Source organism: Ochotona curzoniae, unplaced genomic scaffold (assembly GCF_017591425.1).
Source record: "Ochotona curzoniae isolate NIBS_2020 unplaced genomic scaffold, NIBS_Ocur_1.0 contig_3622, whole genome shotgun sequence".
NCBI classification, from domain to species: domain Eukaryota; kingdom Metazoa; phylum Chordata; class Mammalia; order Lagomorpha; family Ochotonidae; genus Ochotona; species Ochotona curzoniae.
In genome coordinates this window covers 26,882,561-26,908,988 of record NW_024465926.1, presented here as the reverse complement: position 1 = coordinate 26,908,988, position 26,428 = coordinate 26,882,561, and the positions used below count along the sequence as shown (strand labels likewise).

Below are 26,428 nucleotides of genomic sequence, written 5' to 3'. Positions count from 1 at the left end.
TAGATTTTATCTTAACAGGTGAACCCTGAATCTACCTGGACCCGCTCCTCCCACACTCAGCTCCCGTGGCCCTGTTCACACCCGCTGAGGCACCGTTCTCTCTGGAGGTAGATGCATACAGCCCGAGCCTGGAGGGGTCTAATCCAACGCCACCGCCTCACACGGTCCCCCACCTGCTCAGTCCTAAACCTCGAGTCTTCCGAGCCCTGCCTGCCCACAGTCCCTTGCAGCCTGCCCATGCTGACTTCCTGCTAAGCCTCCCTCTGGGGAATCCACCATGCAAGGGCAGAGATATTGCATGCCCCATGCCCATCTGTCATGCCAGGAAACTCACACTTGCCTCATCCAACCACTCCAGGTGTGCCACTCCCAGACTCCACGTAACTACAATGAGACCACGAGCCCCCGACAAACCTTCTATTCAAGTCCCAGAAAAGCTGCTCAGCGAAAGCCACTGTTTGCACAGATTCACCACTGCTATAGGGCTTCCTCATTGTTACAATCACTAATTGCAGAAAACTGTGACTCCTGCAGTGGCCATTCAGCAAACTTGCCAGCAGCACATGCAGCTGGCACTTCAAGGTTGACGGGGTGAACCAAGAAGCCAGCAGCCTCAGAACAACTCAGGTGCTGGGGTCCAGGACTTAGGCTGAGGTAGGTCAGCTGCTGTGAGAACCATGAACACACTGGGCGCTGCCAGTACCTCTGCACTGGTACAGTGGGCCCAAGACCCAAGGGGCCCATGAAACTGGTCAAAGACTCAGAGCTGGGCCCTGACCTGGAGCAGGACCCTGACAGACAACTGTGCAGTGGAGACCTCTGCCGCCTCGCTTAGCCTGTTTTCATTTCCCCTGGGCAATGGCTGTGAAGGTGGCACACAGGCAGGATGAGCAAGGCGTACAATATAACTGCATCCTTTCAATCCCAGGTGACAGTAGACTCTGCCCTGGGATCCTGGCTCCCACTTTAAGTGACCTGGGAGCAACAGGCACAGCACCTGCTTGGGTACCAGGGCAACAGCCATCAAACCTTGCATGTATGTGCCTGTGACACAGGCATGTCCTAAGGGCTGTGAATACAGTCGCATTCCTCCCACCCCACCAGCCACCTGCCTGGCTGAGTCACACAAGCGCTAAGACTTGGGGATGCAGAGATGCGCAAGATGCTCATCAGTGCAGTACAGCCTGGCCCGTGCCATGGCCATGTGGCCCTGCCTTCAGCGGGTGGTGCTGTGCTGGGCGCAGTGGGCCTGCAGCGCTACTCTGTGTGTGCGCATGGCACTACATTCGTGTGCCATGTGTGGGGGATGCTTCTGTACCATCTGGAGCTTCAGGGTAGTGTGTGCCCTCTCCAACGCATGTACTTTCACGTGAGCACACACCTGGCTCCTCAGAGGTCAGGTGCCCCTCAGATGACCCTGTCCACACGAGCCTCCTCTTCTGCTACTATTGCATGAGGTCACTGTGCCCCACCTGAAGAACACATCAGCCTCAGGTCAAGTGTGGGTCACTGCTCCCCTGAGCTGGGGTCCACAAGACCTCCAAGGCTTCCTGTTTTTGGCTTTCCTGCGCCTCCAGGAACCAAGGTCCCAGATCCAGCTCCCAGCTCCACATAGCTCAGGGACGAAGTCAGGCAGGCCCCAGAGCCAAATGAAACCTTCCAACTGCAGCTGCTGCTGCGGGCTCCCCTGGGAGCCCTGGGTCGCCAGAGGCCAGCTGGTCAGCAGCCTCACCCCAGCCAGCCCAAGCTCAAACATTGGTGGTGCCAATGGGGGGGGGTGGCAGGGATGGGGACATTCTCTGAGCCCCCAATGAGCATATGCCGTAATGAGGAGCTTACCTGCAGCTCGGTCTGAAAGAAGAACTTCTGTGGGCACTGCGAGCAGTCATAGATCTTGTCCTCCTGTCCATGCACAGCGAAGATGTGCTGCTGCAACTTGTTGGCCTGGACAAAGACTAGATAAGGACAAGGCCACGGTCATCAGGGGCCAAGCTGGACACGGCCCACTTGCAGTAGCTCTAGAACCCGTTCCCCCACAGGCGTGGGCACATTCAGTCGAACAACAGTGGATCACCTGAGCATTTTCAGCCTTGACAAGCAGGGGCTTGTGTTAGGTGAGCCACGTGCTGCCACCTACACAGGTGCGACTCTGCTGGGCAACCTTGGGCAATTCACTTAGTTCTCACTGGGAAACTGGTCACTTCCCCCAGGTGGCTGGGATGATCAAAGTGGTGAAGGCTCCCACAGTGCTTCAAAGATGGTGCAGAGCTGGGCAATGAATGCCACCATCAGCCACAGGCCATGGATACCTTCCTCGTGCGAACTCCTCGAACCCCTCAAAGGGCCATGGGGCAAACACTGGTGTGAGCTATACTACAGAAAATACAAGTGCTGGGAATGTAACGACTGGGCCATGGCCACCCTGTCAGCAGGTGTCAGAAGTGTGACTTGATTCAAATCTGCCAAGTCCCATGTCTGGCAACAAACCTCAAGCAATGAAAATCACTATTGTGTGGTTGAGGCGCTATCAACATCCTCGGGCCCCCCCCACAGAGCTCCCTGAGTCCTGGATGGGTAGCCCTGGCAGCTGGAGCTGCTCCATGCCAGCCCTCACCCAACCCCAGAGTGTGATGGTGACAGATGGGTGGGGGCTCCTGGGATGGAGGGGGACAAAAGCATCAGGGTGTTCCATGATTCTTGAGCATCCCAGAGAGTGTATGTGTGGGGAGGGGTTCCTCTCCAGCAGTGCCTCCCATGCCTGTCACAAAGCAGGTCACAGCCCTAGCTTCCCGGTGGCGTAGGTCCCGGAGGTGGCCCAGGTCCTGGGTGTGCACAGGAGGCAGCCTTGAAGCAGCTGTGTGTCTGGGAGGTGAGCACTTTGGAGACCCCCTCCCGCCAGGCACCCTCCCCAGGGTGGGCTTCCTGCCGTGGCAGACGACAGATGTCGGGGGAGAGAGGGGCAGGCTGGGCGCCCCCACGCACACCGGCTGCCATCTGGGCAGCAGGAGGGGCTGGCAGAGCCCCTGGGACTCTCCTGGAGCTGGGACAGCCGCTTGCCTGGGCCAGCAGCCAGTCTGGGGGCTGGGGACTCGGCTGGCAGAGCTGCCCTTGACCCTTTCAGCCTGCAGCACCGACCGTGTGGGAAGCTGGGACCAGGAGCTGGGCAACCAAGCAGGCCGAGGAGGATGGAGAGCCAGAGTGTGCGAAGAATTTCCCCACCCCCACATTCTCTCCACTCAGTGTTGGAGAGTGCTTGACTCAGCTCAGGGGGACAAACAAGAGAGTCCAGGAAGGGCAGATGGTAACAGGGAGGCTGAAGCTGGGCTGGATGGAGGACTTCCGGCAGCTGTATGTAGAGACCCAGGGCCTTAGGCTGGGCCAAGGGAGCCCACATGGCAGGCAGGTCATGGCAGAGCCCCAGAGGGAAGGGGGAAGAACACACAGCAGTAAAGAACAGGCTGGGCTCAGTGTCTCTTTCTCTTGCTGCAAGGACCCCCCCCCCCACACACACACACACTTGGGTACTTGCCAAACAGCTCACCTGTGAAGCACACAGGGCATTTGAAGGTGCCACCCATGCCTTCGAAGCTGTGTTCGATGAGATGACAGAGGAGCTTGGCCGGGGAGTCAAACATCTGGTTGCACAGCTTACACTCGTGGTTGATGCCTTCCTCTGCAACAAAAACCGGGGATAGTCAGTGACCCTGCAGGCAGGGAGCCCACTGGATCCCAGCACAGCCCGGTGCCAGTGCCACCCCTTGGAACCATGACTGCTGGGGTTGGGGACAGTGGAGCTTGGACACCAAAACCCACTCCAGCTCTGGCTGGCCCAGGGTCCCTAGGGGTCAGGTACAAACATGTGGCTTTGCAAGTCTCATTTCCTAATATTGCCCCAGGTGTGCAGGTCCCATCTGATCACATCACTGTGGAGAGAGGCCCAGGATGGGGTGTGGATGGAGAAGCGAATGCAGCCGGGATTCTGATATGCGCACTCAAAGTGTGTGGGGCATGCACCATGGGCCAGCACTGTGCTGTGCACTGAGCACTCTGCATGGAGCATGACAACCCCTGTTCCACCCCCATGCTGGTGTGTGCACGTGTATGTGTATGGAATATGCTCATGCCATCGAGAATAGTGCCTGGGTGATGTGAGGGAGGATCCTAGAAAGCCTGGCATGGGTCCTTCCTGGGTCAGTGTGGTGTGTAGCAAGCAAGTTGACCCTCAGGGTAGAGCAGGAGGCCCCAGAGGAGCCTTTGGCAAAGGGACTCAACAGCACCAGGGAGACTTGGTTATGGTAAAAAGCAAACACCGTGACTATGCAATAGATCACAGACAACGGGCAGGTTAGGACCTGACTGCCTTCCCACCTAGGAGTTGCTGTGACCCCCCCACCCCAATTTTTGAGGTGTGCTCCAAGGGCCACCATCGGCACAATTGGGAGCTCTAGCCTGGCACTCTTGTGGGATTCGAGCAGAGAGATAAGTGCACATTTTGCCCTTTTCTCTTCAGCACTGTGTGTCCCAGAACCCTGTTTATGCTCACTAACAAGTACCCAAGTTCCAGCCCCAGGGGCTGTAGGGGAACAGAGGTCCTGGGCCTGTGCTTTGGGGTGGCCCAGTAGTCAGCAGCAGGTGCCCACCACAGCGTCACACCAGCAGGGCTGCAGTCCAGCTCAGCCACTTCCTGGATGATCGTGGATACATGACACAACCTCTGCATGCCTCAGTTTCCCCTTGTCAAGACACTCTGAGGCAGCTGCTGTGAGAACAAAATGCACGGACACGTGTTGAGGGGTTTTGAGCAGCTCTTGGCACACAGCAAGTGCTCAATAAGTGCTTCCTGCCGGGCACGCTGGTATCTGGGACAGCGAAGGACATGGACTCCCACGGGACGCCCCCAGGGAACCAGACACTCCACGGGCGCCAGGTGCTCTGATTTGCCCTCAAAGCCAAGAAGGAGAAAGCAGAGGGGGCTCTGCCGGTGGCAAGATACCGACACAGATGGGCTGGGGCTCCTGACGAGTCCCTGGGTCCCCAGGCCCTGGCAGGGGCTGGCAGGGACAGCAGGCATTGCCCATGCCTCCCCCGCCCTGGGACAGCCCGCTGCAGAGACAGGCTCTCACACGTGCATGTGCAGGTAGGCCTGTCCCACATAGCCCACTGGCTGGAATCTACCGGGGGCCTGTCGTGCCCCTGGAGCCCCAGCAACTAGGCCACACACACCCGACAGATTCCAGCGCAGCTTCCATTTGCACTGGCAGAAAAGGGATTCATTGACAAGTTTGGGGACACAGGGCAGGCTCAGCACACTTGCCACGCAGGCCCCACACATGGCCCCCACCTCCCTCAGGAAAACACTCATATAGTTGGAGCTGGTCTCCAGTGTCAGGGCTACCTCCAAGGATGCCACCACATACACCATCCCCACCCCACCCTCAGCACAAACAGTGCTTTCCAGCACTCAGCACAGGGTTCAAGGAGTGAATGAATGTATGAACAAATGTGACATCACGACGCAAGAGAGGTGTGAGAACAGCCGTGGTGCAGGAGTTTCCAGGGGAGCCTGGAACACACTATATCTCAGAAATCACCGGCTTGGCTGCAAAGGCAGATTTCTAGGAAGAGGAAATGGGTTCGGAGAATCACATCGCTTGCTCAGGTGACACAGTCAGGTGGGTGTGGTACTCCGAATGGACACAAAACCAACTCCACTCCAGCTTGCACACCGCCACCAGGCAGCCCCATTCTGTCTACCCCAGGGCACACAGGCACGGTGACCCACCCTCGAGTCATGTCCTCAGACTCTGTGAGTCTTTCTCGTCTTGGCAATCAGGTTATGAACACAGATGTCTTCTGGGACAGCCCCCCCCCAAACCTCAGGCCCTTCCTGGGTTTAGGGAATCCTGGCGGAGGCGGAAGCTCAGAGCTGGGCAGACAGGGCAGGAGATTTACGGCTCTGTGTGAGCAGGCTTGATGCACTTGGCTGTGGACAGAGCCTGGCCACGTGATTCACAAACACGGGGAGCACAAAGGAGGCTCCCGCAACTTACAAATCAGAGAAATCGTGTCTGACAGTCACTTGCTGTTCACTCAGTATGGCGTGATCCATCAGTTGGACTCCCCAACGCGCACACACACACACACACACACACACACACACACACACACACACACGGGCTTGGAGACACAGCTCTGCCCAGTGGCCCTTGCACCCTGCCGGCCGTGGCATCCCAGGGAGGGCTGAAGGCGGGGTCCGTGGCCTATATGGCTGCTGGTAAAGCAAATCACAGCCCCAAACCAGTATCAAAGTGAGGTTCCAGGCTAATTAGATGAAGAGAATAACACACCTCCTTGCTCCTCACCACCCATCATCTGAAGTGTTTAAGGAAGTTCAACCTGGGGATTGACCAGGAGAGGAGAAAGAAAACCCAAGGAAAGTTGGGGGGGGGGATGAATACAATGCCTAGGGGGCTCCGGTGGTTCTGGGACTGTCTCTCCCACTCCTGCAAGACCTTTTGATTTGCAAATCTTTCTGAAGCCAAGCCTTCTCCCCACTGGAGGGGCTGGGGGGCTCCCCAGGGTGTCCATTATGTGCACCTCAGCCTATAAAACCATCCAGGAGCATGGGGGGTGAGGGAGTCGGGGAGACACAGAGGGCGGGAGGGGCTGCCCTAGTTAGTGTGACAAACGCTGCCAGCGAGCCCGTGACCCAATCAGAGCCAGCCGGAGGATATTGATAGAACGCTGGGCCACCATCACTCTTGCCCGGCGGTGGCGCTGACAGCCCCTCGCTCTGTCCAGAGACACGGTGGCGGCGGCGGCGTGCGGGCGAGTGGCACCCTGGGAGAATCACTCCCGTGCTTTATACAAGTCGGCACCTCCGTGGAGCTGAAGGAAGATCACTGGCTTCCGAGCCCCGGCGTGGGGGCTGGATGGCTTTTGTGAGTTAGGACGCCTGCTCGCTTCTCTTCCTCGTTCTGGTCTTTTTTTTTTTTTTTTTCGTTTAAATATTGCACATGACAGGCATCCCTAAGAGCAAGCCACATGGCAGGCTAAGATTCATTGGATAAGTGAAAAATCACACAAGCTTGTCTCCTGTCTCCCTTACTAAGTCGACGCTGGTGTGGGGAATCCACCACTGTGTTATCATTTAAAATAATAATAATAAATAAATAAACAGAAACCCAAACTGCTATATACAACCCAAGCAAGCACAAAAATCCCAGAGTCCCTCTCCTTCTTTTGTTCTCTTCTGCTCAGGAATAATAAGTGTTAATTTTACACTTGATTTCTCAAAATAATAATAATAATAATAATAGGATGTACTTTTGCTTAAAACCAAGCCAGCCTGCTGGAATCTGTGTCAGCCCAAAAGAGGTGCTGTGGGCTTTGTGGAGAGCAGCGTGCCGAGATGACAGCTCCCTGTAATGTCCCTGGTCCCTACTTTTGTCTCCGAAAGCATTTGATCCCTGGCAGACACACACTTATTTCCATACGGGTCTTGGGGGAAGCCGGAAAGAGAGAGGGCTGATGATGAGGATACTGAAGGTGGAGCTCAGACAGGCGGGCGGGCACCGTACTGTCAAAGGCAGGGCCTGGGCATACAGTCAGCTGTCTGGGAGGGAGGAGGTGCACGCCGCCCAGGGCTCCAGGGCACTGACCTGCTTGCAGCAGCCATCTGCACGGGCCAGGCCTGGCTCGCCTCCTAGCAGGGACCTCATGTGAGGGTGCAACTCTGGGAAAAGCTTCACGGACATGGGTCTGGCTCTAGCGGGGAGTCGGGGGTTGGGGGGGAGAAACCGCTGCCGGTGTGGATGGGGCCAGAGTCAGCTGCCTCCTTGCTGGAAGCAGGCATCAAAGACACCAAAATGAGAGCCAGAAAACACTGCAGTCTGAGCCTCAAGTCCGACACTCTCACAGGCCATGGGCACTTGGGTAAGCGATGCCACCTCTGAGCTTTGGATGTTTCTGCCAGTGAATGAGTCACAACTGTGGGCTACGTGTAAGGCAGTCAGGCAGGCTGCTCTTGCCTGCCTCAGCACTCTACTTGGTCCGTACCAGCCTCCTGCTGTCAAACTGTTCCAGGGTTGGTTCACTTAAGACCTCCCATGAGGGGCTTCAAACAGCGTACACCCCATCCTTTCTAGCATGTTCCTAGCCATTCATTTCACAATGACTCTCACCACCACCTAGCACCTAACAGAGTTGGCCAGTTAGGTAACTAACTTGTTTTCTCTCTGCTCTTCTCTCTCTAACACACACACACACACACACACACACACACACACACACACACACACACACACACACACATACAGTAGGGTCAACACCAGCAGGTGCTCAGTAAACAGGAAATGAATGATACAGGCTGAGCACTCAGTACAATGCTGGGAATACGATATGACAGGTGCCAGGAAACGCTGTTATCTGTGCCACACACAGTCCCTCCCAATCACACAGGACTGAGGGCCTGGGAAGCCCGCCCTCATCTGCAGGGACACTGGACCTTCTCAGGAACACAGTCTCCACCCAGAGCAAGGGAAGTCTCCCATGACTGGCCAAGGAGGACAAAGACGCTGCTGCAGGGGCAGGGCGACTTCCAGGGATGTGGCATAACCAGGCAGGGTCTTCTGTCCGCACAACCCTGCCCCCTGCAGGCCTTCTTGGGGAATATAACAAAAAGTCATGGGGACTCAGTCCCAGGATCCAGCCACCCACCCTGGTCCAAAACATGAGAGTGAAGTATCCACATGTGAGCTTGCCAGGCCTACCCAGGCACAAAGGCTGGGGTCTTTCCCTGGGCATCAGCCAAGACCACAGGCCGAAGTAACGCAAAGCAGTATGCAGGATGCCGGGCCAGCTGAAGGCCTCTGGTAATGCACCAGAGATAGGCTTACCCAGGGGCTAGGCTCACAGCCCATCTGGATACTGGTTTTGGATATCCACTGCCATCTCAGGGCCAGGCTTGGACACACACAGTGCATCAAACTGCACTGAAGATGAGGCCAAAGGTGCCAGAAGCCATTGGCTTTCATCCAACAATGAAGAGGCAACAGGGTAAGAGAGGGGGAATCTCAGATGACCCCTCAGACACCTCCCCAGTGAATAAGCATGAGCAGGCAATAGAAACCGGTGTGAGGGAGGGGGCATTGTTCCTTGGGAGGAACAAAGACAGTTGTGGGGAAAGGAGTAGCCACACAGGGTCCCCACCCCACCCCGCCCCATGCTTTTAGCTATTGATCTCACACACACACACACACACACACACACACACACACACACACACAAACAAACAAAAAAAAACAAGGACATGCATCATGCCTGGGGAGCTACAGCAGGGCAGGGAGAGGTGCTGACAGCTGGGCTGGGACAGGGGTTAAAGGACATGCAACTGGAAGAGAATTCCTCATGAAAAACTCAGCAGGCTTGGGAGCAGGCAGGTGGGAGAAGGGCAGATCTTGGGGTCCCCATCACCAAGGCCCTGGTGGTCCTGGAGAACCTGCATTCCTGCCCGGCAGAATGTGGTCCTTGGTGCAGCAGTCCTGGTCATCAGGGAGCTGATGAAAAATGCAGAAGCTCACGCCCTAGCATGGATCCGCAGAATGAGGATCTGCATTGTAAAAGCATCCTGGGCTCTGGGTGGAGAGTAAGTCTAAGGACCATCGACGTGCATAGAAAGGGGATGAGGGGGGCAGAGCTTGCTCAAATCATGAAGCTGGCTTTCTCACTGCTGGTTTGTTTTCAAAGTTTATTTCTTCATTTAAAAGGCAGAGAGAGAGACAGAGATGTTCTGTCTGCTGGTTCACTTCCCAAACGCCAAATGCCCATACCAGCAAGGGCTGAGCTGGACATCTCATGTAGGTTTCCTGTGCGGTCAGCAGGGGTCCATGTTCTGGAGTTGCCTCCTAGTGTGTGCATAAGCAGGAAGCTGGATGGGAAGCGGAGCCGGGTTCCATCCCAAGTACCCCAACATCCCACTGCTTTGAGCAGGACTACATGGTAAGGGCCACTCTAAAAAAGGTGGAAAGTTTTTTCTAGTCATGTCTGTCACCACTTTATATATAGAAGACTGAGAGGTCACTGCTGCAGTAACCTGCCAAGGTCATGATCGGGATGAAATGATGTAAGCTTACTTTGGAGGGGAATGCTAGAGACTGGGGCAGGTGGTATCCCATGCCCCCAGCCCACCCCAATGCCCACAAAACTGCCCCCATTAGAGTCCCCATTCTCTAACGAATCCGGAAGAACGGGCTGTGCCCTCTCTCCTCCTTCTCCCCCCAGCCCCCCACCTTGGGGGGCAACCTTCCTAGGCCTTTCTGGCCAGGAGGGACCCATGTCATGGTCCCCTGAGCACAGAAGGGCTTATAAATGAGCTCTGGCAGCCTGAACTCGGGCCCCATGGGGGACCTGGAGCCTCTTCAAAACACAGCCCTGACAATTAGGCAGTCTGAGTTTTGAAAGGCTCGGGATTGATGGCGTGGACAGTAAAAATATCACCTGGGGAGCTGGGTGTAGTCCACCGGGGGTTGCCGGAGGTCAGTTACCATGGCAACGCAGAATGAGCTCAACCTTGTAACTGACCCTTATCTTTTTTTGATCTGTGGGCCACTTGGGGCCAAGGCTTGAAATCAACTGGAAAATAATCCGGTCACATATCAGAAAGAAAACTATTTATACTTATTTACTCAGGTGCTCACTGACAGCCCCCTCACCCACAACACCAAGGCCACAACGGAGCCACAGTGCCTGTCCAGCCAGATGGGAGGGTGAGCAGCAGGTCCTTATCTCCAGGTGGGGGCAGAGAGGTGGCTCTGGCCCCCACCCCACCCCTTACTGCGGCCCCTCACTTCATCCCCGCCACGTTATGCCGGTCCTCGCATCTGCTTCTGGGCCACCTGGGAGTTGTCTCTTCCTGCATGTGGTTTGGCCTCCGAGGCAGCCTGACCGGGTCCCCACATTGTCTGGCTGACTTGCAGTGGCTATGTGTCTCTGCTTTGCTCCTGGCACAGCATCAACAGGGATGCTAGACAGAGGTGCATCGCCATCCTCCTCTCCAACGGTCTAGGGAAGCAAGGGGCAGAGGCTGTGGACCCCACCCCGGCTCACACCAGGGGTCTCCATGGCAAAATGGGCCCATCTGGCTAACCACCTCCAGAACACTGCCATCCCAAGTCCCACGTCCTCTGCCCATACTCTTCTCTTCCAAAACCCCAATCAGAAGGCTCCAGACAGTTCCACTGACCACCTGCTCCCAAGAGCTACGTCAGACAGATCTCAGCTAGGGGGTAGGTTAAGCCCCTCTGCATATATACCCCTTGGGAGGACCCTGCAAACAGGACAGCCTGACTGTCTGCCCATGACTGTGTCGAAGATGAGAGCCTGCTGGGAGTGTGAGAAGATATGCCTGAGATAAAGTAGTTCAGAACACAGTCCTGGCTCTACGTCTATTCCCAGGAGGCTCTGGGCCAAGTATTTCCTTCCACAACTCAGTCTCCTGCCTGTGAAATGTGGGGAAGAGCCCCATTAAAAGTCCTTGAGTTGGGGCCAGTGTGGAGGTGTGGTGCGCTGGCCCCCTATCTGTGGTACTGACATCCCATATGGGTGCCAGTTCATGCCCTGGACACTCCACCTCTGATCCAGCTCCCTGCTACATGGGAGACCCAGAAGAGTAAGTCCCCGGTTCCTAGCTTCCTATCAGCCCAGCACTAGTCATAGCGGCTATTTGGGGAATGAACCAGCAGATGGAAGGTCTCTCTTTGTAGCTCTGCCTTTGCAATAGAAATAAGTGACTTTTAAAAAAAGATTTATTTTATTTTTATTCTAAAGTCAGATATACAGAGAGGAGAAGAGAAAGAGAGAGGAAGATCTCCCATCTGATGATTTACTCCCCAAGTGACACAACACCAGTGCTGTGCCGATCTGAAGCCAGGAGCCAGGAACTTCCTCCAGGTGTCCCACGCGGGTGCAGGGTCCCAAAGCTTTGGGCTGTCCTCCACTGCTTTCCCAAGCCACAGCAGGGAGCTGGATGGGAAGCTGGGCTGCTGAGATTAGAACAAGTGCCCATATGGGATCCTGGCATGTTCAAGGTGAGGACTTTAGCCACCAGGACACTGCGCCAGGCCCAGAAATAAGTAATTCTTAAAACAACAAAACAACAACCACACACAACTCCCTGAGGAGCAGGTAAAGAATGATGATGACAGTACTACTACCTAGCTGGCATCTCACAGCTCTGCCCTGAAATCCCACGCAGGACCAAGCCCACACAGCAGAACCCTGCTTCTTTTCCAGGCTGCAGAGCTACAGTGCGGGCTCCCCCGTGCTCAGCCTCAGGGCATCCAGCACAGATTCCCAAAATCCATGGACTTCAGGGTTTTGCATGGTTTTTTTTTTTTTTTTTTGTCTTTTTTTCTTTTTTAAAACTAAGATAAATCTCATTTTCCCATGAACTTTCTGAACCGCCCCCCCATTTCCTTGATTTTGCAATGGAGACCTGGCACCTGGTTTCAGACCCTCCTGTTCTGACACTACTCCCTCACTGCAGCTTCATGCTTCTGCTGCCTCAGTTTACCCTGCTTCTCATGCCCCTCCTGAGACTATAACCTCCTAATCCCTTGTGATTCTCCTCGTCCTGCTCTCAGAATCCAGAGGGATCTTTCACAGACGCTGTTCAACCAGGGCCTGAGACCAGAACATGGCTCAGGGTCTTGTAGGCCCCTCTCACCCTTTCCCATTAGCTGGGCCTGGTAGGGAGCCCCTCAAAGCCTCGGACCAAGGCTGACATGCCTAGGCAGGCCCATCACTAGTGGGAGCTCCCTACAGCTCTCCCAGCTGACTTCACTCTGTGGGGAACCCTGCCCAGAGATGCTAGCTGGCCAGAGCAGTGGTGGGGGAATTCATGAGAGCACACACCCTCTACCCAGGATGCCCTGCTTAAAAACACCTTCTGAAGGCCCACAGGGACACTGCCATCACTGGCCCCTCACAGCTCCCTAGGAAGTCAGTGCCTGAAGGATGTAGCGACTGGCTGGCTGCCCCTGATGAAACAGAAGTCCAACCCCAGACCCTGAGCAAAACACGGAACTGCTTGCGGCCACTCCACGGCAAGGTAGAGAAGGTGTGAGCCGGAGAGTGGAACAGCTGCGGGAACACCCTGGCCTGTGCTCCCAGGAGAGGGAACACGCGGCATCCCCAGGACTCAGAACCTTTTGCCTCCCCATTGCTGTCCCACAGCCTGCTCTCCAGCATCCACCCCCAGCGTGCCAAAGATGGAATGGAAAATGCAAACTGCCACCTCCCCAAGGGGGTCCCCGAGCTGGAACCAAGTGGTTTCTTCCTTAACAAACCTCACTGAAGTTCAGGTTAAAGCTTCCCGCAACCAGGCAGCTGGCACCAACCCCAGCATGGTCATAAATCCTCCGAATCACGGCCTCTTCTAATGCACAATTAACATGACAGGCAGGTTGTACAACTCCCGCCATCACCGGCCCTGACAGGAACATGGGACTTAGTCCTGCTTCCATTACAAAGCTTCCTGGTGGCGCCGTCCCTACCAAGACCATTTGGGGCAAAAAGGAGTTATGAAAAAGTCAACAGCTTCCCCCATACACAACACAAGTGTGGAACGAAGCATGCAACGGGAAGGTGCCATCACCAGGACTCAGGGCTGGAAGCATTCGTTTTAGGCAAGAAACATCCATTCCCTTCTTAAGAGTCCTCTTTGATTGCACTCAGTGGACACTGGACATCCCCACCCATGCTTCTCTATAAATAAAAAATCAACAATGAGATTAGAAGATAATGTCGGATATCTACTGGTAAGTTTGTAAAGTATGCACCTGCTAGATACTCGCTTTCTAACAGAGTTCTTTCTGGTCACCAGCGGCTATTTAAATCCCTGAGAAGTGAATGAAATGGAAACTTTTGCTTTTCAGTTGCAGTAGCCATGTTTCAGTGCTCAGTAGCCAACCTGAACTAGTGGCTCCTGACTGGCATGGACTCAGAGACCACGATAAGGCAGGAACAATTGAGACTAACAGGGTCCTCTGCAATACATATCGCAAAAACTATAACTTTGGACCAATGGGTCACAGGTGGATAAGTAACACTTGTGCAATTAACTGGTCTCAAAAGCCAAGGGCCCCACCTCCCCAGAGTTGCTCTGCTCCTGGCAGCGTCAGCCAACAGAGGACACCTGCAGGCCATAGGCAGAGAATGACCAGTTCAGGGACTGCCCCCTTGTAAACTAGATGGCCCCGCAGTAGGTCAAGGTTGCGAATGTCAGCTTTCCAATGCCTCGCTGAATGGTTTGTGCGGCTTCTACTCCCGTGAGCTGCATTTCAAAGAATCAGGTTTGTGCATGTGGCTGAGTAAAATGAAAACTGAAGCTAAAATGGGAAACTCAAATACAACAAGGGATAAATGAATGCACTGACATGGATGATACTTCCTTCAAGTAGGCATGAATCCAAGGATAGTAATACCAGGATAAAGGCGACATCATGGTTGTAAAGCCACACACAGACGGCAAGGCTCAGAGTGCTGGGCTGGCCTGCTGAGGGATGGTCTTGGGCGGAGCATCCCTCTCTGGTCCTCTCTGACCTCTCCCCCTCTTCATCTTCTTGAGAGCAAGCGGAGTGCTGCCACCTTTCTTTCTTATTCTGACAAATCCAGCAGGACTGAGACCAGCCCAGGGCCATGGGATGTCTCAGGCTCAGGTTTAATACTGACTCATGTTTGCTCTTCTCTGGGCCCAATAACCTGAGGTCACACAGGGTCTGCCCACAGCCAGCTCTCTGGTCCCCGTTGGCCGTACCTTCATCTGCCCAATACTCGGACTGACCCCATGCTGCTGCCACCACCCCTGGTCCGAGGAGAGGCAGGAAGACAGCAGGCTGGGCTGTGAGACTGACCACTGAGCAACTGGGGAGCAGGGCTGCCTTCCTCCCCACAGGCTATGTGAGTAGAAGTACTGCCATCAGCTGTGGTGAGATGCAAGTGGTACCAGGCCCATGCTTCATGGCAAGAGAAAGAACCCATTGTATCAGCTCTAGCTGGCACTTCACCTTTGCCCTAACTGGATTCCTTGGTAGAAAGCCCATCTCTGTGGCCCAATGGTTATGTGACCCCGTCTCACATCAGAGGGCCTGGGTTCACATCTCGGCTATGTTCCCCATTCTGGTATTCTTGCTAATACCCACTCTGGGAGACAGCAGCAGACGACGGCTCAGCTCTCAGTGCCCAGTGCCCAGCCCTGGATGGAGTTCCCAGCTCCCGGCTTCAGTGTGCTGTTGGGAGAGTGAAGCAGTACACAGGCAATTTGTCCCTCTGCCTCTCGAATCAACCCAAAGTTTTCAAACGAATTCCCAAGCCTGGCAACGAGTTCCCTGGCCCATCTCTCCTGCTCCAGCACATGTAGAGTAGATAGATAATCCTCCCCGGGTGTTAAGGTCCCCCCTTCACGCTCCTGCTCAAGAACTGTCAGCAGCTCCCTTTCTCCCAGCATAAAGCTATACTCGCTGGCCTGCTCACCAGCCCAGGCCCCACCTAAGCAACACCTCCATTCACCCTCCTGCCCCAGGACTTCCTCTGTCCCTCCCTCCCTCCCTCCATCATGACTCTGGACCTTTGTCCAAGCAGCTCCCAGGCCTTGCCTCTGTCCCTGAAGCCACAGTTTTCCAAGACAGACCTTGGCTTGTGCACCCTGTGCTATGCATAGTAATGTGAAAGAAAAAGTTACTATTCAAAAGCAACTTCTCTTTTTGGGCACCCTTGGTCTACTGTCACCTGCAACTAACAAAATGTCTAAGGGCAGAAGCACAGAGGGTTAGACAGACAAGAGGTGCTCAACCAACATGAACTGTTCAGCTGAATTTCTGTTCAAGCCACCATGATCTGCGCACGGGCCACGAGCCACACTGGGACCTGGGCTTCATCCTCTGCCATCTAGGAGCAAGGCCTGGCTCTGCATGTGGTGGCTGTGATGGAACCCAATTGTAAACCCCACGCTGTCCTGAGGCTGGACACGGTGCCTGTGTGCTTGGTCAGCTACCGCTTCCAGCTATTGCTCTGCGGGAGTGAGGACAGTACACAGAGTGGGATCGGAGCCTCAGGGTGGGGTGAGCAGGACTCAGAGTCTCCAGCGCAGTGGCCTGGACGCCTGAGACACTGTCCTCTGGATGAGATATGAGGACCCTCCTGGTACCTGCCTCCTAGAACAGCGGAGGGGAGGGACAGTCACAGGCTCAAGAACTTGGCCTGTTCCTACTAACAATCCCCCACCTCCACCGGGCAGGAGGAGACAAATAAAGCCAGTGCTCAGCACAAGCCCACTTAAGAAAAGAGGGAAAATTAAATCCATGCATGCCCTTTACAAAAGCCAAGATGTGTGTACTTATTTGAAAGTCAGATAACAGAGAAAAGAGACGGAAAGAGGTCTTCTCTCCACTGGTTCACTCCCCATATAACTGAAACAGCCAGGAGCTAGGAGCCTGGAGCTTCTTCCAGGTCTCCCACATGGGTGCAGGGGCCCAAGCACTCGGCCACGCTCTGTTGCTGTCTCAAGCAATCAACAGTCAGGTGGATTAGAAGCAGAGCAGCTAGGGGCCCGACGAGGTATCCTGGTGGCTAAGGACTGCCTTGCATGTGCCAGGATCCCATTCGGACACCCGTTCATGTCCTGGCAGCCCCACTTCCTGTCCAGCTCCCTGCTTGTGGCCTGGGAAGGCAGTTGAGGACGGCCCAAAGCTTTGGGACTCCTCACCCGTACAAAAGACCCAGAGGAGGCTCCTGGCTTAAGATCAGCTCAGCTCTGGCCATTGCGGCCACGTGGCGACTGAACCAGTAGATGGAAGATCTTCTCTGTTTCTCCTCCTCTCTGCATATCTGACTCCCCAATAAAAATAAATAAATATATATATTTTTAAACTGGAGCAGCTGGGACTTGAATCGGTGCCCATGTGGGATGCTGGCACTGCAGGCAGCAGCCTTAACCACACCACAAGGTCAGCCCCCATGTGTGCCCTTTGACAAGCCTGTTCAAGAGACACCCATTAGGGCCTTAGAAGCTCATCTCCACGTGGTAGGGCATGATCAGTTCGGTCTGTCTGTATTTTTATCAAGATCAATTTTCCAAAAGGCAGAGGGACATTCCCTAAACATCTACAACAGCCGAAGAGCCAGGAATTCTACGCTGCTCTCCCACAAGGGCAGCAAGTACTTAGGCCATTGTCTGCTGCCTTCCCAGGTGTATCAGCATGGAGCTGGATCAGAAACAGAGCAGCAGGGACTTGAACCAGCACTCCCATTTGGGATGCTGCATCACAATCAGTGGCTTAATGCACGGCACCACAAGGACAGCCCCAGTTGACTGTATTTTCTAGTTTCCCACCAGTGAACATGCATGGGTTTGACAATAAAATAACACAACTTTTTAAAGGAAAAGAATTGGATCCATTGGTTCATGACTAAGACCACAGTGAGCATGGCAGTATCTCTCCTCTGCCCCAGTGTCCCATCTCCAGCACAGATCTCACAGGGGTTAATGGGACCAGGGACTCCTGGCAGCAGGGTCATTCTGCTGGGCCTGCACTTGTGTAGGGGTACCTTGCTCCCTCTCACCTTGCTTCAGGACCACCAAGTCAGGTGGAGTGCACAGGCTACTGTTGAAGTCTTGTCTGATGGTCCCCCTATGTGACCTGGGCAGGTCACCTCTGTGGCCCTGACTGCCCCTCTGTGGAGCAGGGACACAAATGTGCCTGGGGCATGGACTAGAGCAATACACAGTATTTGAAACAGTGGGAGTGCACCTGCAGGGCTCTCCTGCGCAGCTGGGCAGATGGTCGGGAACCAGCTCTTCTCACACTGCGTGAGGTCGCATGGGCTGTGGGCTCATCCCCTGTAGGCACAGGGCAGGGCAGCGGACAAGAGAACGTGCTTGATGTGACTCAGACCCAGAGGCCAGGAGCTGAGATACCAAGGAGTCTCCCTGTGGCCCTTTGGAATGTGGAGGTCCCCATCACCAGCTCACCAATCATTCTCACAACACAGCTTCAGGCTAGGTCCAGGATGGGCCTGGGCCCACCTTGGGGAGGCAGGGCTGGCTCTCAAGGCTTCCGGGCCAGAGGCAGCCTGTCCAGATCTGTGCCTTGCAGGAGACTCAAGTTGACAGGCACTAAGGGATGGGGAAATGGGATCAGGGGAGCAGGAAAGAGGACCTGCTGGGCCATGGAGGCCCCCTGATGGGTGCCCCTTCCACCCCGCAGCTCTCCTGGTGCCCCAGGACCCCCATCTGAGGTTGGATCCTAGGGCTGTCCCTTCCCATCCCTCCAGCTTCCAAGCGATGGCAGAAAGTGATGCAAAAATCCAATATTTGTATTTTGAATGCTAATTTGACATAGAGGAGTAGGCATGGGGGAGTGTTTATAATCAGCACTGCAATCAGCCCACAAATGACGCCAGTATTTTATAAGCTTGTTAGAAACAAATCACCCCTCAGCTGATATTTACTTACTGATGAATCAGAAAAGGGCTCAATACACAAAGAGCGAATCCAAAAAGACTGGCTCGTTCCTTGTCCCATCTCCAGCAACGACGCCGGGAGCCAGACCTCCCCCAGCACCTGTCCCCAGCCCTCCGGACCGCCTCCCCAGGGGCCAGCAAATCCTTGGCACCCGTCTGGTCTCCGTGCCCACCCCCCAACCATGTACCGGTCTAATCTAAGGCTCGATCCGGGTGCTCCGGAGGCAGCTCCGTCCTTCTGCCGCCCCCGGAGTCATCTGCGGGAGCGGATCCAATCCAGCTAATTTACATAATGATGAAGCCCTCCAGTGCGGGTTGGGTCTTGAGAGGGTTGGGAAGAAATATGCCCTGTCCTTTGGAGAGGCGCGCAGAAGGCTCCGGTATAGCCCGGGAGGAATGGGGCGCCCGGCGGGCAGGCGGGGGCAGCCAGGAAGCGGCAGCTCGCCGGCCAAGGACGGCTCCGCTCCGCCGCCTGCTGAGTGCATGTCCAGCTGGTCCAGCTGAGGGAGGACTGCCCAGGGCCGTCAAGCAGCAGGAAGCGAGGTACCGAGTGCCAGCTCCAGACGCAGGCCGGACAAACCCGGGTCACAGTGACCGTCACTCACCAGCCGGCTGACCTTGGCTGGCTGACCCCACCGAATCTCCTTCTCTTTATCTATAAAAAAGAGGGACATCTACCCCTTAGCGCTGCACTGAGAACACCACCGCCACCACCGGCCTCTATTGTACTCATGTTGTAGTTAGTTTTTCCCCTGAATTGCATGGTTTTATCCATCCATGTATCCATTGATTCCACAAATGCCAGGTACTGTATGACAAGGCCAGTGTATTTCCTGCCTTTCAACACCACCCCTCTGCCCAGCCCCTGCCGGGAGGGCACTATCTTATGAGCCAGGAAGTGAGGACGATGCTTGCCTAAGAGGGAACAGAAGGGACTGATCATCGGGTGCTGCTTTTGCGACCCGAATGTGTTCCATGCCCAAGAACTGCCAGGTGCACACCAACAATGTGTGTGTGTGTGTGTGTGTGCGTGCATGTTTCCAGATGCCTGCTCTACTTCCAGAAGTTCTTAGAGTCCTCTTGTCTGCCTCAGACAGGGACAGCTGTCAGGTCTGCACACAGACCTCTGCCAGGCAGGACAGAATCCTTCAGGGGGTGGACGACATACTGGGAATGGGAGTGGAAGCAACTCAGAAAAGAGAGAAATTCCCTCGGAGAGATGAGCAGCACTTCAGCAGGTGTAGGGCTCATAGTGGGTGCTCAGGGGATCCCCTAGTGAGTGAGTGAATGAATGAGTGGTTTCATGCAGGAGGGCATCTTGGAAGAACATATTGAGATGCAAAAGCAGCAGGGAGCGGGTCCCAGGAGGGACTCCGGGGACAAAGGCACCAGCTGCAGCAGTAATGGCGGTGGGGGTGGGGCTCTGGATTCGCTGGGCTCACAGCTTGGGGGAGGCAGATAATTCCGGCATGGGGGGGGGGTCACACCCCTGTTGCCCTCTGCAGACACGAACTGAGCACCTGTGTGGGACCTGGCATCCTATTGTGCAGGATGGCGACTACCCCATCCTCAAGGCCTCAGGCACACAGCAGTGTCAACTGTGTTATAAACTTCGGGAAGAGTCACTGCTCCTCTCCGGCCACACAATGAGATGGTTCTAAGCCCCATTTTCCAGATGAAGAAATTGGCACTGGCTGAAGTGAGATCACTCATCCAAGATCACTGAATTTCCCCCGAAGGCTGACCCAGGGTGGGAACCCAGTGTCCGACTTCTGTATTGTCTCAGTTGCTGCTCAAAAAGCCCAGATGGCCTTTTTCTTTGGTCCTTACAAAACCCACTGACTCCTGTATTCTTAGTCCTGTGAGGAAGTTGGACAGTGGCACCATCCTTAATCCCATTTTACAGATGGGAACACTAAGCTTCTAAGCACCAGGCAACAAGCAGAGGGGGATCCCTGGGGTCTAGCTCCTTGCCATGCTCATGCCTTGGCAAGAGCATGTCCAGGCAGACTGGCATGTGCCAACAGGTGCAGCCTGGGCCCTGGCCCTCGCTGCTGCTATGGCCTGTGACTTCTGAGAACGCTACACCCAACCCTGTCAACCAGCGTGACCACCTGCTCAACTGGCTCAGGGCTTCCAAACTCTGCAGGAAGAGCAGCCATGGGCTACAGCAATCATTTCCACCGAAACGGTTCTGTAAAGTTGCTGCAAATGGCAATTTTGCAGTTTTAGGTGCAAAATTTTTTTCCACGGCACATGGGGAGTGGGCAGAATGCATTTATTTGCCTGTGTTGAGCCTAAGTCCCTAAGTAGAGCTGTGCAGACATGGGACCTGACTGGGCTCGCTGAGTTAACAAGGCTCGGCTTGTGTGGATGATCTAAGGAGCTGGCTAACGTGCTGACCATGACCAGGCATTATGCTGAACACATTTCCTTGGGATGAGCTGAGGATACTTCCACGCGGCTGGGATGCAGCCCATGCCCTCCAACCACCGGCTCCTTTACTATTAGTGACCATTGCTGGTGGTCCTACAGGGTCAAAGGCAAGTACATTCAGAGCTCCACTCCTCTAAGTGCAAAGCCCTTGGATGAGAGCTGCCAAAGCAGGACCAGGAGCTGAACGTTGCAAGAAGTTTCAGATTTTTGCACACCTGCCCTGCAGGATGTCTTTACATTAAGTTTTTTCTTTTTTTTTTCTTTTTTTTTTTTTGGTGGAGATCCAGCACTTTGTCCTGTACCTCACATTAGGCAGCCCCCCCCCAATTCTTTTGATGAAACAGAAAGTTCTCTATTCCACTTCCACCCACTATGTGTACTTACGTACCACTTCTTCCACTTGCCAACATTAACGCTCGCTTTAGGAAACTACTCATGGGGTGGGGCGGTTCTTGGGTAAGTGCTCCCCACTCTGAGTTGAGCAGCCTGGCTTGTGAGTGGAGGAGATGGAGCTTACAAATCTCCTGGGGAGAGGGCTCCAAGCTGGGCTGAGCCAACCCCCATCTTAGCCGTTGGAAATCTGAAGCAGGTGAGAATTCCTTATTACAGAGTTGAGGATTTAAAATGTAGGGCAAGGAGTGGCCATGCAGCCCAGCAGCAAAGGTCCCGCATCCCACAACAGAGTGCCCGGGTTTGATTCCCAGCTCCCTGACTGTGTTTTCCTGCCAGGGCAGACCCTAGGAGGAGCTGGGTCCTTGCTACCGTCCTCACGGGACTTCTACATTGCCTCCAGCCCTACTTCTTCCTCTTGGGGGCACCTGTCCCTTCGCCTCTCAAATCAATTAAAAACAACGGCAAGCTATCAAGAAGAGATACAGTGAGCAGGCCTAGTGTAGCTTTGGAACTATTTCCAAGGGCTGGCAATGTGGCACAGGGAGTTAAGCTGCCACCCGCCACACCAGCATCTCATAGAAGAGCCAATTAGAGTCCTGACTGCTCCACTTCTGATTTATCTCCCTGCTTTATGTGCCTGGGAAAGCAATGGAAGATGACCCAAGTCCTGGAGCCCCTGCACCCACAAGGAAGACCTGATGGAGTCCCAGGCTCCTTACCTCAGCCTACTCCAACTCTGGCCATTGTAAGCATTTGGGGAACAAACCAGCAGATGGTTTTTCTCTATATGTATTTCTGCCTTTTATATAAACAAATAAACCTTTAAAAGACAAAGAACACAAGAATTGTTCCCCGGGAAGCCAGAGATGTTCCTTGGAGGCACAAATAGGTACCAAGGCTGAGAGGCTGGGAACTCGAACTTAGACCCAAGTGCTCCGGGAACGGTCCCTGCACTCCTAGCCAATCCTCGTATCAGTGCCTTGCAGCTAGCCCTTCTTCTCTAGCTGACCCTAAAACACATCTGGGTTTGTGGCCTCTGCAAGTGAGAATTTCTTCTTCAGAGGCAAAGCAAGGAGGAAGAAGGAGTGAGACACAATTCCAGCTGCCTGCTGCTGCCAAAATCAAGAGACCTGTGTGAGTCGGGAAAGGCAGGATGGGGTGCATTAACAAGCAATGGAGTATTGCTTCTCACCTGCCCTTTCCGTCCCCTGCACATGGGCTCACAACAATGGATCACACTCCACCATGTACAGGTGAAGAAGCTCTCATCTCTGACGCCGATGGCCAGGGACCATGTCCAAGAAAGAGGAAGGGGTGTCCCCTGGCAGTGAAAGGCGCTGGCCTGGAAGTGGCAGGGGCCACTACCACTCACAGTTTTTTGGTTAGAACCAGCCACCGAGAGGCACCCAAGCCAAAGGGCCAGGGTGTACGATTCTATCACACGCTGAAAGATCACCCAAGGGACCACCACGTTCCCTTGCAAAGCCACGATGTCCAGTGGAGAGCATCATACATCACAGGGTGGGAGCCAGGAAGCTAAGCGAGGAAAATGCAACAAAGGCACTCAGAGAAGGTTCCAGCTGGCCAAGGCCCGGGGACACGGGGGCGGAGGCTGGAGTCGAGCTCTCTGTCTCCTTGGGCCAGCTCCAGAGCGGCACGTGGGCCCCATGCGCCCTCTCTTCACAGCCCTCCGCCCTGGCCACGCGGCGCTCCGCAGAGCATACCAGGTAAATGCCACGTGCTGTCCTGGGGCCTGCTGCAAAAGTCGCTCTCGACGATAATGGCTTTAGGAGCCGATGCAGCCGCACGCCTGGCATCTGAAGCGTCGTCGGAGGCCAGGTGTTGCATCTCTAATTAGGACGGGGATTTTTTTCACCCCCATACAGAATTTACATAATTGGGAAGGAGGTTACATCGAGGACTCTCCCCACCAATTGTGCATTTTCCATGCCTTCCTCCACTTGGCCTAGCGCACACTTCAGATTTAAGGCAGAAATGAATCGATTTGAATTTTTTGAAATTAATTATCATCATTGCCACGGAAAATGTATCTGCTGACTTCCTTGGGGAGTTCTGAGAGGAGGGGGTGCTCTCCCGTGGAGAAGAGCACAGGGAGGTGCCACATGTCACCTACTCCCACTTCACGGCCAAACTCCCCACCTCCACCCGCCCCACCATGCTGGCCCCTCACAACACCTCCCAGCTGGGTCTGAGCATCCTTCAGATTTTTTTTAACCCCCCAAATTAATGCTTTAAAATGTCACTTGCTACAGTAAAATTTATCAACATTATTATATACCATAGAAACTGCCATCCCAGACAAATGCGCGACATTAAAATTTGGTCTAGAGCTCCCTAGAGAGAGCGTTCGCTGCAATTTGTATAACAGTTTATATATTTATGCTATTTAATGGTACAAAGCAATAATTATGACTTCATTCACTGATAAGCAACGGCATTCCATAAATCTGAGGCGGATTTAGAACATGCCAGCTCTGACACCAGTGTATGAGTTGTAAATTATGTTGCCGTTAAAAAAAAAAAAATCCAAGCAAATATGAAGGAGCAGCAGGAAGCTAATAATGCATCTCCAGCTGTTCCAGTTAACCTGCAAATGTGGCCATCTGCACCTCAGGAGGAAGGGAAGGGGAGAGAGGCGGACAGGGTGGAACAGCAAGGCAGGCGGCCACCCTTCGGAAGCAAAGGGCCGGCCCTGACATCGAACCCGTGACCTTGCCGCTCGTGGCCAGGGATGCCCTATCCAACCTAGGAGAAGTTCTCAGGCTTCCCAGGGAGGGAAGGGCTCCTCTGTCGCTCCCTGGCACCCATACTGCTACACCCAGCTGGGAAGGCAGGTTCCACATCACCCTCGATTTCCCCGGTCTTCCTAGAAGTTCTCTCATGCCTCTGACTTTTTATTCACCATGGTGCCAGTCTCACTGAACAGCTTCCTTGACAACTTGGCCAATTCTTTTTTGCCTCTGTGTCTTTCCCCTTTTTGTGCTTAACACGCCTTCATAGGTTAATCTGACATGATTTTTGGATAAAAACAGTGTGGGCAATGGCAGTGACGTCACACACATGCATGTACACCCACTTCAGTGCGCCCCACGGTGATGAGCCAACAAGAGGTGCAGGTGGCGGCAGAACACAGATCTGCCATGGAGGGGGTGTGGGCTGTGCCCATCAGTGTCAGGCAGAGGAGACGCAGCAGGGACACAAAAGGGCAGGTAGGCAGGCCTGAGCTCTCCAGAGGGGCTCCCCGGTCACTCCACCACCAATTTTTAAGGTGGGGCTTAGAGCATCTCCCCTCTCTGTGACCCCTCGGGTGAGCTCCAAGAGGGAGCCTGTTGTGACTGGGCTGCCTGCTCTGTGGGGCACAACCTGCCCCAGCTTGGGCCTCTCCCCTTTGTCATCAGAATGCCCCAATTCGGGGCCAGCCCCTGTCCCATCTCCATCCAGGGGTGTTCCCAAGTGGGAACAACGACTCCTACCCATCTCTCCCCTGTTTTCTGCTCACAGATTCCTGTTGTTGGGACAAAATGATTCCACAACCCAAGAAAGCAGCATTTCTCAAGTGTTCCAACTTTCAACAAATCCAGGCCAAATACTCAACCACCTACTTTGTCCTCCGAAAAGTTTCCAACCTCCCCTTTCGGTCATGCCCGTGAGCTGCAGGTTCTGGCTGCTGTCTGTTTGTCAAAGCAGAGCTCCAGCCACCGCCCCGTCACCCATGTTGACTCCTCGGAAGAACACGTTCCATGTCTCCAAGACACTCTCATAGGGTTTTTGTGACCTGAGCAGCATCAACTGCAAGATCTGGAGAAAGAATCCCTTGGTGGGAAGTGATACAGGGGCATGTCCGGAAGAACTGAAGCTAAACTAGTAGCTTTACCTGTCTCTTTAGCAGTTACAAGGACAGAAGACTAGTCAGGCCTGAGGGGTGGGGCCAGGCTTCCACGGCCTTGTTCCCCTACAATCCGGACTTCTGACTTCTCTTGAAAACTCAGAACATATGGCATTTCTCAGGTGCAACTCTTAAGATGGTGGTGGAAGGGACTCAGGCTAGAGTGGGACATGGCAGTACCACCCCACTGCCTCACTCCGGTCACACACACAGCATCTCAGATACTTCTGGGAATGCCTGCCTGGCCTCTGCAGATGCACAATGGGTGACCCTCGAGCTTCCAGGTAAAAGAACAAAGAAGCCCCAAGCCTCAGCTGCCCCTGACACATACTGGCTGTGTGACTGTGGGCAAGCTGCTACCCCACTCTGGGTCCCGGTGAAAGCTGTGCCATGAAAAGAACAGAAATGTATGGCTGCCATCTCCTGTGCTCAGTGCCTTCCTCCCCCGAACCAGGGGTGGGGGCAGGGGGGAGGCAGGCTGCCGGGGAAGCAAGACACCAGCCAAGTACTGCTGCCTGCTTCCCTTCCCCCCACCGGCAGCCAGCCATGCCCAGGCGCCATCCCCCAGGCTGCGCTGACGCCACTCTTCGGCAGCTTGATATGAATATTGTGTCAGAGATTGGAGATATTAAGAATGACAATGCATTATGACTGCAGTAGGGAAATCTCCCGAGTCCTAGAGATAGGATTTCGCAATCCTCAGCCAAAAATCAATAGTAATGCCCGAGAATTCATAAAAGAAGCACGTCAGTCTGCATTTGAGAAGACACACTTGCAGTTTCCGGCTAAAACCAAAGGGACAAGTGCAAGTGTGCCATTCGGGAAGGGCAGAAAGCAAAGAGCAAAATATGCCTACAGGGTCCCAGCAGGGAGAAGGGTGTGGGGAGGTGCAGCCTCTTGCCAGGGCCCCCACAGAGACCCTGGGCGTCCTCAGAAGTGTCCCCTCCCCCAGACCAGGGCTCCCTGCAACCCCTCCAAGAGGGGGCGGGGACACAGGTGGAGCCATTCCCCCACCCACTCCTGGACCGCCCACTCCTTTGCCCTGCAAAGCAGCAGTCACATAGTTTACCAAGGGACTACTAAGAGGAAGGCTGGGGCCTGGGGCCCTCTAGGTTTATTCCTAGGTGGACATGGATCTAAGAAGCAGCCCCATCTTTCCCCTGGGATCATTCA

General features: G+C 54.4%; 1 protein-coding gene across 2 annotated transcripts in view; it reads right to left on the bottom strand.

The window, feature by feature from the left end:
- The window catches only part of ZNF423 (zinc finger protein 423), a 294,220-nt gene that overhangs the window by 20,122 nt on the left and 247,670 nt on the right, over positions 1 to 26,428 (bottom strand). For both annotated transcript variants that reach the window (XM_040982133.1, XM_040982134.1), the window contains 2 exons: positions 3,542 to 3,673; positions 1,840 to 1,955 (listed from right to left, as the gene is read on the bottom strand). In XM_040982133.1, coding sequence (XP_040838067.1) covers positions 1,840 to 1,955; positions 3,542 to 3,673 — 248 coding nt within the window. The remainder of the gene's footprint in view (positions 1 to 1,839; positions 1,956 to 3,541; positions 3,674 to 26,428) is intronic.